At 41.5% G+C, this 11056-nt stretch overlaps 1 protein-coding gene across 1 annotated transcript in view; it reads right to left on the reverse strand.

Annotated features, from left to right (window-relative positions):
* Window positions 1–11056, reverse strand: part of pappa2 (pappalysin 2) — a 67914-nt gene that overhangs the window by 26003 nt on the left and 30855 nt on the right. Inside the window, exons 12-17 of the mRNA XM_031874564.1 lie at window positions 10467–10595; window positions 10270–10355; window positions 5399–5595; window positions 3552–3662; window positions 384–519; window positions 120–294 (exon numbers count right to left, since the gene is read on the reverse strand). Of these exons, the coding sequence (XP_031730424.1) occupies window positions 120–294; window positions 384–519; window positions 3552–3662; window positions 5399–5595; window positions 10270–10355; window positions 10467–10595 (834 nt within the window). The remainder of the gene's footprint in view (window positions 1–119; window positions 295–383; window positions 520–3551; window positions 3663–5398; window positions 5596–10269; window positions 10356–10466; window positions 10596–11056) is intronic.

An 11056-nucleotide genomic window follows, 5' to 3' on the forward strand; every position in this document is an offset into this window, starting at 1 on the left:
TGTGTGTGTGTGTGTGTGTGTGTGTGTGTGTGTGTGTGTGTGTGTGTGTGAAAGCATACGGTGTGTGTGTGTGTGTGTTAAGTAGGTAGTTGTGGGAGAGCCCACCCTCTGATGCGCACCCGGTCAGGGCGAAGGTGCTGAAGTGGCAGGACGTCCTCAGGGCCACACCTGTCACTGCCACAGAAGGGGAGGAGAAGAGGAGGATAACCGAGGCCGTGATGAAGAAGGGTCGAGAGAGGTCATGGGTCACGTTCACCACCAACGGGTTCCGATGGCATGAGAGGTCATGTGTGCCTAGGTGGATGGAAGGGTTTCAAGTAGTCCTTTAGCTTTGACTTTATCATATAATCAAATACATACAAATCAATACAAGTAAAACGTACCGAGTGAGTGGTTCTTCCCAGTAGTATCGGACAGGAGGATGGTAGCTGTCCTCCGACACTGCTCCCCAGACCACGACCCATCTGAAGCCAGGTACACCATCACAGAAGCTGCCACTCCGGGATGGACAAATCCCACCTGGATCAGTAAAATAAAAGCAGCAATGATTTGATTTGATTGAAGGATAAAAAAGATTGATCTGATGCTATGAGAAGACATCTGGACTTGTCATTGAAAGTCCTGTGAGAATAGGATGTTGGCCAGAGTTGAACTATACTGTACATCCTTCAATGTGGGGTTTTGCCGTTTTGTCATTCTTGCAATAACCCTTCAGCTTTGGTCCAGCGTGGTTGCACTTTCCAATGAACACGGTGGTTTGTTGTTTGGATGTCAAAGGGTTCTTGACACTTGTCCTTGTCGCTGTTCTAGTTGCTGGTGCACACATTTCAAATGTTTTCAACTCATTCAATGGCCATTATCATTTGGTATCGCTACCATTTCATTGGTTCAGACGAGGCAAACTGCACCTACTGTCACAAACGTGTGGTTCACTTTGTGAATTGAAACAAAGCTACTTGGTTAGTTTTAGGAAAAGATTATGGTTTGGATTAAAATAAATCTGTTTGTTATGTTACATAAGTTAAGTTTTACACAGGACAGGAACAGCGGTCTCCTGGGTGAAAGTCCTGTGTTTGTTTGACCAGTCCATCCACCTCGTCTTCCTCTGTCTATGGACTTTGTTGCTCTTTACACTACATCACCTGACATCCTCCTTAGCTTCTGTCATAAGAAAAAAACAACGGCTTCACTCCGGTTGTCGACCTTGTGAATAGATGGAATAACACATGGTTTTGCATTATGCTGAGAGGCAAACGAGCCAATTATAGCAGAGCTGCGACCAGGGTCTGACGACCACCCGGCTCTGCTCCAAAGACTCTCGTGCAGTGTTTTAATATTTCCTTCATCTTCAGGCTGCTTCAGTGGATTTAGTGAGTCACGGTTAAAGTTGTGTAATAGAGATACTTGTTAACTGGAGAGGTTGGAAGCAAAATACCTTTCTAAAACATTACGTTTCTACGTCAAAAGCTGTGGAGCTAACATTAGCAGAGAACTTTAGCACATCATTACCTAGCATGAGCACTTCTATGCTACGCTAGCTACGGAAGGTCTACACATGCTGCTTTAGCTTTTTAATGACTGTAACAGTGAATAAAGACCTACCAGTCTTTACAGGAACACTGTTGTTCCTTAATATCATTGTCTTCTGTCTGGATCTCCAGGTGATGGGGTGGTTCACTTTCACACTGTGATCTGTAGCTTTAGCTTCTATCTTTAGCTTTTTAACTGTTTTCTCTGCTGAATCAGTTTGACATCATGGATTTATCCTTCAAACACATGTTGAACAACATGTTGTAGACCCTAAAGGTCTGCTTCTCTCTGAAATCACTTTTTCATTATCCAAAAATGAGATCATATTTCTTCAGGGAGTGCAGTTAGTGACAGTGTGGGCTCCATGGTAGCTCTGACAGCTTGACGGTGTAAAAGCAGGGGGCGTGGCTTCGCGAAGGGTCTGAAATCCAATGTCATAACTCCTCGGCCTCTGCTCTCTATGACGGAACTTCAACTTTTTACAGCCACCTGTAGCCGACAGACTGCGGAGGTTTCATCCTCAAAAGATGGATTTTGGAGTATCACTTCTATAAAAATGAAGAAGGGCTTCCAAAGGAAGTATAAGAACTGTCAAACGAGACGGGCGCCTTTAGAGAGCTGGCAGAGATGGATATGATAGCTGAAAGCTTTTCAGATAAAGTGAGACAAGATATTTAAGGCGAGGGAGGCCTTTCAGAGACAGAAAGAACACTTGAAGTGTTTCAGGGAGAGCTGGCAGATACGGGTGTTATCATGGAGGCCCTTTCAGACGTTGAAAGAGTCTTTAGGAGAAGGCGGCCCCTCCAAAGAGGTTTAGAGATGTGCCTGATAAAGAGAACATCCATAAAAGAAGAAGGAATGTAAAGATGACTAATTCAACGAATAAGTGGAATTGATGAAAGGGAAAGAAAAAAAAATGAATGTGCAAGGAAAAAAAGAGGCAGACTCATGACTCAAGGAGCCTATAATCCGGAGCACAACGGACGAAAGGTTTTGAAGCCATCACTCAAATCAACAGCTTGCCTACGCTTAGTCTGGACCTGCACAGTGGATTGTGGGAACTGTGGCTGCGGAAAGATTAAATCGCACAACCACGACTAAATAGGAGAACCAGACACAGGTGGGGAATGGAAAGTCAGGTCCAAAATACTGTGCAGTAAACAAACAGGACATCCCTCTGAACGCTGGCTTGTGAGTATTGGTGCTGCACAGATAAGCAGGGCAATTAGGACATCATCTTTACGGCAACAGCAGCTATTGTAATTGTCTGCCAACATCAATTGTCATCAATTCTAATGTGTTTAATTCACAAATAAACAATTAGTAAGTGGAATTGGGATTAATGATCATAAATAATTACTTTTTTTTGTTGGTCTGCATCTTCTGGGGTCATAATAAAGTATACTTGTAAATGATGTATTCCTAATGATCTATTTATAATTACAAAACAATTCCCTCAGACGCCAAAAATTCTAAAACTTATTTTAGGTATATAATTACGAAAGATATATCAATTACATAACCCTTGGTCTCCCACTATTAGTTAACTGGTAATGGTCATTACTGAATATTTTGGTAGTTAGTAGCCACTGAGTAAAAAATAGAACAAATGTAAATACAGAATAAGTAGACGGTTAGTCATGATTTGAGTAATCGTCTACAGATCATTAGTGCCGATAATTTGCAGTTGTCCTGGAAAAAGAGTACTTAAAGTAAAAAAAAAAAAAAAGCATTGTATGAATCATGCAATTGTTAGAATGTTGGGAATGTGTGTGTGTGTGTGTGTGTGTGTGTGTGTATGTGTGTGTGTATGTGTCTGTAGGTTTAAGCCATGCAGACTGTGTGGGAGGCCCTTCAAAACTCATTATTTTAAAAGTATTGGAAAGTGCTGGAAGCTGTTGAAGATGGAATAGCCACCCGCAGTCATTTAGTGGAGGGGAAAACAGATATGAGATGTGCGCACGCACGCACGCACACACACACACACACACACACACACACACACACACACACACACGTACCTTCAGCCAAAATGAATGTTCCAGGTCATTAGTGTCGGACTGGGCTGTGCAAGGGAACCAGGCGTCTGTGGGCAGTTTGTCACTCACCTCCAGGTGCTGGTACCTGCAGAGCTTCACACAGAACACACAATGCTAATTACATGATCAATAGTTACAGATAATTATAGGTCTATAATCCATGATATAATCCATGGTAACCTCACTTTAGCTCACCTTTTAATGTGAAAAACACTTCATGTAAAATCATTGGTTCTATTGGCACATGGTCTAATTCGTGGCTTCGTCACATATTCCACTTTATGGTGCAACAATGGACAGTTTATATAAACTGAATTACAGGTTTTGCACTAATTTCACAACTACCGTGAGACTATTTTGTGTGTTGAGAAGAGCCAAACTTCTCTGGTAGTGAAGTGATAATCCACGCTGACTTTATTCGTGACACTTTGATTGGTTTTCGTACGGAGGCTGTAGTGTGAAAAGTCCAGAGAGATTTGCCAGTTCTGAGATGCTGGAACCAGTTTGTCTGACACCAACAGTCCTCCAATGATGAAGATACCTTAAATCATGCTCCTTTTGTTTATTGAAGTTTCAGCACTTCTGTTTTTAGGTTTCAATGTCCAGACACTGCCGGGACAGCTAAATGTCTCAATGAATACCTCCATACATGGAGAGATAGAGATAATAAAGAGCAAGTAAAGAAAAAGCTTGTTCAAAATAACAAAATAATAATAAATAACACATAAGAATACAATACAAATTTGATATAAAAAACAAATAAATACAAATTTAATAAAATAATATAGAAATATAAAAAATCGAAGTAAAAAATTTGTTAAGAAAAAAGAAAGTAAATAAAGGAAAATGAAATGAAAATGAATTTAATGTAAAAAAAATAAAAAGAGTCAAGTACAAATGAGAAGATTGACAACAGTTAAAAGTGAAAAAGTAAAACCATGTTCTTTGCCCGTCCAAGCAGCTTCAAGCGTTGATGGATCTGAGAGGCCTAGTGTGATTGCAGACATTTTGTGGGAGGGTTCAGGGCGGGGAAATGACCAGTGTATTTTCTACTAAAAAACAACAACAAAGGAGCTATGCCGTATTCAAACTCGCTGTGCTGTCTTATAAAGTTCTGACAAAATGTCTTCCAAAGTTATAGTGGAAGCCCTTCCTTTTATTCTTGTCTTTACCGGTTTCTGCTCATAAAAGTAGTAAAAATACTTTCATATGAACCAGTGATGCACTGACTCATGCAGGTCACTTTAAGAGCTTTTTTTTTTTTACATTTGAATGTCTTGGCTCTTCTCTCATAGGAAGGCTGATTTATACTTTGAGTCATCGCTCACAATGTTAGAACAAAATAAGTAATGCAGAAGGAGAGTGAAAGGCAGGAAGAGCAAACGAGAGATAAAAAGAGTGTGAGTGACCAGAAAGGTTAGAGGGAGAGAAAGAAAGTCAGCTGAGGAATATTGCTACTCGTCCTCAACAAATATCTGTGTTACTACTGAGGTTTCATGTAAAATCTTGTAAAAACCAAAGGCTGGATGAAATATTGATTTCAAAGCATAGACTGTTATAATAAAGCCTTGAATCTGATTTGAATGGACTTTACTGTATCTGGACTCCATGAGCAGTTGTGTTTGTGTAACAGGAGCCATAATAAATCAGGCTGGACTATATGCTCCAGATTTCAAGCCTCCTGTACAGAGATGAATACGGTTGTTTCGGGATGTAGCCAAGCTGCTAACATTGTTAGCCCAGAGTCCAGGGTTTCCACGACGGCCTCCACGGGGAGTTTATTGTCATCTGGAAGTCTTTCTATGTGCCCAGTGGTTCGAGCTTCATACCTTGGTGAGTGACGGCTCCCCGGTGGCGGCATGGGAGGGACAGCGGTCGGGGTCCTGGTGCGAAGCGGCGGCGTCGGAAGCCCACTGGTCCGTGTAGCCCAAAGGTGTGAAGTAACCGCAGTCCCGAACGCTGGAGCCCCGCTCGAACTCCTCGCACACGCCGTCGCCGTCGAAGACATAACACCGGCTCGGCTCGCCTTGGGGAGATGGAGAGGAGAATGAGACAGGAGGATTTATGAAAGGATATAAAGCCTGGTTTCTTAATCTGGCAGGGAACACACATCCCCCGCTGTTACACTCCCATCCAAGTCTATTTGTCAGTGAACCAAATCCGAGCAGATCTACTTTGTATTTTCATTGGCCGCTTTCAACGTCAGCCACGTCAACCCGACCGTATCTGACTCTCCGTGCTGTCAACAGCCTGTAAATTACAGTAAAAAATGAACTTTGACTTCAATTAATTACTGAAGATCACAACATTTTTTGTTTTGTTACCACGCGGTAAGAGCGCCTTATATGTGAATTGGCCAGTTAGTTCAGTCCCAAAAGCACCTCAGTAAACCTAACCCTAAGTCACCAAGCAACAACAGCAGCTTTACGCGCTGCAAAGAACTGTCAAAGCAATGATTCAAAGTTAAACAACAGACAAGAAGGTATTATTATTGGGTCTATTATTGACGCAACGGGGGTGGGGGGGTCAATAAATACCTGTCCACAGCCGTGGAATGGAGCACCAGAGTTACATCTAATGCAACATGATACATGTTGTCATTACTGGACAGTTGACAGTAAAACGAGGGCTGCCAATTAGTTGACCACTTGATTCGTAGGCTGTTGATGGACAAATACACTCTGTCGGAGATGTGTCCGCATGACTCGATTCATCTGCTGGAGGATATTGGGACAAAACATTTTGAAGTGGTTTCCACCAGCCTGGTCTTTGCTCCCAGGGCATAAAATACTGACGCGTTGTGGTGGCCCTCGGTGTCTGATATGGTTTTTAATATGGCTTGAGCATATTTCTAATAAATTGCACTGTATAGTCCATCCAAGTTTAAACACTAGATTTCGACACAATTTAGTGAAGCTGTCTCTGTCTTAACTTCTTGGCACAGAAAGCAATATGTTACTAATTCTACCTGTTCTGTTTGTTACATCTTGATTTTAGACAGATTTACATTATTTGCATCGTAACATTTAAAGTGGGCCCTGAACACACACCAATATATGTTTTATATCTCTTTACCTATTTACAGATTTACACAAAGCATCATCATATTTTACACTGTATTTGAACTTAAAACTATAAATGAAGTTAAATCAAATTGAAGAGCAGTTTTTGTAATACTGTAATGTTTACCGTTGTTTTCTTGCAGTGTAACTGGTTGTAAACTACACATTTGCTGATGTTTGGCTCAGGAATCAATCAAAGCAATGAGCTACTCCTGCTTTAGCTTCTGTAGGAGATGCACCAGTAAACCTGTAATATTAACTGTTTCAGAAGTATAGTATAGTAGTATAGTATCTGCATAGAGAGGGGGTCAGGGTGGATGGACTGGTCAAACAGACACAGGACAGTCACCCAGGAGACCGCTGTTAATGTCCCGTGTGAAACCAACAGTCAACTTTGGCCTATTTTAAGTTACGTACATGTTACGTAAAGTACTTATTAACTCACGTTATGCACGTAAAGTAGATTATGTCACTGAAGTTACATAACAATCAAACGTTGACTTATTTCAAGTTGCATAAATTACATGGAGCACATAACTTACATCAAGTACACAACCTACAGAACTAAAGCTATGTAACAAACGTTATTGTAACCCAAACCACGATCTTTTTACTAAACCTAAACCTAACCAAGTAGTTTTGTTTCCTAAACCCATGTGAAGCCAAGAGACACCAACAGTGTCCGTATGTGACGAGTTGGGAATGAGAAAATGTTGTTTCCACTGAATTACATGATTGTTAAAATGCCATGCCAATAAAGACTATTAACCATCTTTCAAGGCTGTTCATGGTATATGACCATATGTTAATAGAAGCTAGCTTTTCCAGAGGTTTCAACCACATTTTGTTGTGCTTTGATAAAACTCGTTTTTTCCAAGATGTCAAACTTTTCACATAGTTTGTTTGGCTTGATTTTGTTACATTACAGTCTTTAAAAAAAGACTAATCTTTATAGTGCAAAAGACAGAATGTGCTCCTTAGCCAGCAGGCCCTGCATTATGTCTGAGCTAAAGGGCAACGACTTACTAAGGATGTAATTAATGATATTTGAATTGAAGCAGGAGAGAAAAAAAGGCTGTTATGCTTCCTGTAACACAGTTGCACCTGAGCTATGAGCAATGAATACAAGTGCAATAGAGTAAGGGCATGACATAATGTGCTGCAGAAGACAACAGCTTGTAATGCAGCAGCTCTTCATAAAAGCATCAAGACACTTCACAAGTTTGGCCTCATTAACATCTGGACAGCTGCAGAAGTTAGACAGACGGAGCTGTGTCTGTGAGTCAGTTCTGCCCGATTGGCTTCAATTAGTCGACGGAAACGTGTTTCCGATAAAAGTAAAATTAGGCCGACACAATTTGATGCCTTACTGTCAGCCGGAGTCCGCCCCCGCTTTGCACTTTAAGTGTTTTTAATTCCAAGTCTGTATCTGTGGAGCCTCACTAAAGAGGACGACCTGACAATCTTTGACTTAAAGTTAAGAACATCTGTTTTTTATCTGAGGTCTGCAATGCTGTAATCATATCGTGCAATGTAACCTTTATTTAATCAGACAGTTAAAAAGACAAGTCGTAGAATCTATAACACTAAAAAAACTAACAACTAACAACAAATGCAGCTTGGCCGTGACGAGATGACCATAAAAGCAGTTGGTGTGGTTACTGCAGAACTACGGTACGTTCTATCAGCACAAATAACGCAAGAGCAAGACAACTCGGCATAGTTGGAGTTAACTGGGTCAAGCCAACGTTGACTAAGAAGTACAACTGAATAATTGGTTTTAAGCGTTGCAATTTGAAAAAAAAAAAACTGTTTTTGTCACGATGTCTTTCATTGTAAAACAAGAGATGTAATAGCTTCAGTCACGAGATGGCTAGCCTTGGCCGGGAGAGGAGGAAGGGGGGGGGGGGCTGACAAATAAATTGACTAGATGATGGAAATTTTCGCCCTGTAACAAACTCACCTCGCACAAACCCTCACACACCACGCATGAATGAGCTAGTGGGAACAACACATGGCCTAAAAAGGAAGCAGAGAGCATCATCTCCACTCAGCCGTCACTCCCTCCTCAGCAACGTACGGAATATTCATGAAATCGCCCCAGAAAAATAAGTTGGATGTTATAAATGCCACACTTATTCAACCGAGCTTCCCCGATGATTGGGGAGGCAGGTTTTTTTTATTTATTTTTTAGAGGGGGGGGGGGGGTTCAAGGCTTCGAGAGAACAACACATACCAAAATGACAGTGCTGATTTCTCACTGTGGCCTCCTCTCAATGAGAAACAGGGACATTCGTGGGACGGACGGGACGGCCCGCGATGAGGCATCGCCTAATAACGCAACATGACGTCCGAATATGCCAAGTGTGCGCAAGCCGGTATGCACGAGCAAACATGTGACTATAAGAGGTGTTTTTGTTCTCAAGGCTCTCTGCCTGGCTTTACGCCGACAGACGTAGTCGCCCCCCTCTGTACCATGTGGGGAGGCTTCTGTTGTGGCCCGTCTGCGTGCTTCAGACACAAGTATTGTCTTCCTGCGGTGGAGTCTAAAGACGATGGGGGCTTCTTTGTTTGTCTTTGACCACATGATGCTGCATGTTTTTGGTTTCTTTTACTTTACTTTTTTAGACGTTGTCTGACCAACGTTTCACCGCTGGTCTCACTTGTATATCGGATTCATATACAAAAAAGGACTCGATGTTTTGTTTGTTATTGTGCAAAGAATTTACACAGGGGATGGTCTGTGGGTCAGTTCATGGCATTTACTGTTGTTATTATTATATTCCGTACACATCTCGGAGAAGATTAAAATGCATTAATACGACTGTATATGGCACGCTGTGTTCATGTGGAGTGAAAAATATCTCGAACAAAAAGATAAAAATAGAGCCATAACAGGTGAATGTGTTTTCAGTAACTCAAGCTTGAACACCCACCAAGTGTTGTTTTCTGGCAGCCACATATCTAAACTGTTTCTTAATGTTTCTCTTCTTACCATAAATCTCAAGTTGTTAATTCTGGGAACAAATTGTGCGTTCTTTCCTAAACCCTAACTACGGCTGTTCTTTCAAGCTTCTTGTTGGGTGTAAAAGAAATGATGACATAGTGAAAACGTTACTTACCTTACATAAACCATATCAAATACAATGAAAAAAACGTTTTTTTCTTCTGTTTTTAACAAAGCCAAAACATAATCTTTGAAATAAATCATTGCACTTCATTCATCAATATTCCCGAGCCTACTTGAAACCTCATAAAGGCCCGAAACGTATTCAATAAAGGAAACATGTCTGACATGTTGTGAGGTTAAAAATGTTTTTCTCTGCCAGCCTAATGTCAAAATGGTTCAGATGTCCAAACGAGACTTGTGACTTTGCAAAGCAGGAACTCACTTTTCGCCCCTCGGCTCATCTGTTTCCTCTTATGCGGTGGAATCGGTTCCAGCCAGAAGCTTTTATGTCTTGTAAATTAAATTTGATTGGCTTGAATTTTTCTCTTATTACTGCTGCGTGTACAAATAAGAGATTTCGCCGCTTTGACATTAAAAGTTGATGTTCATGTTTCACGTGTAAGAGAGGCAGATCTGGTGGGTTTGATGTAGTATGACTGTGTTCTGCAGTGGAGTGGATCTCACTCACCATTACAGTTGAAGCTCATCTCCTTGAGGCATTTCTTAGAGCAGCCGTCGCCGTCCAACAGATTGCTGTCGTCACACTCTTCTGTCCTGCAGAGAGAGAACCATCAAACCATCAAACCATCACCTCCATCACCACCATCACCTTTATCTCCCATGTTGGCTACATTTACATTGTGTGGTAAATCGTGTTAAACAGACCCCTGTATGAAGCCATCTCCGCAGTAGGACTGTCCATGACTGTAGAGGAGAGGTGAGGAGGGATCACTGAGGAGGCCGTCTGCTTCCACCTGGATTGTGTACTGGTACTTGACCCCCTGCCTTACAGAGCTGAAGAGGAGAGGAGAGGAAACAGAAGAAGAGGAAATGAGACAAGTGGAGAGGAGGAGAGGAGAGAAGACCAGATTAGAGGAGAGAAACAGTAGGAGAGGTTACAAGACAGGAGGAGAGGAAAGAAGAAGACGAGAGAAGACGTAATTAGGAGACAGGAGAGGAAACGAGAGGAGACGAACCAAGCAGAAAAGAGGAGGGTAAAGGGTTTTGTGATTGCTTAAATTTCTAATAAAAATAAATAAATGTATGAAATATTGGCATAATAGGTCCAAGGTTTGTTGTGTTCTACTGAGGAGCAGTATGCCAGGTTTTTACTGCTTTGTGGTACAAACTGATCCTATAATCTTTACAGGCTTGTTGATACCAATGGACTCAATGCAATGTGTAGAGGATGACCTCAATGTCTGGTAACATTGCTTATTGGTGCCGTGTAGAGAGGAAGCATTGCTTATTGGTGC

This window comes from Anarrhichthys ocellatus, unplaced genomic scaffold (assembly GCF_004355925.1).
Source record: "Anarrhichthys ocellatus isolate YVR2014 unplaced genomic scaffold, GSC_Weel_1.0 scaffold82, whole genome shotgun sequence".
Lineage (NCBI taxonomy): Eukaryota > Metazoa > Chordata > Actinopteri > Perciformes > Anarhichadidae > Anarrhichthys > Anarrhichthys ocellatus.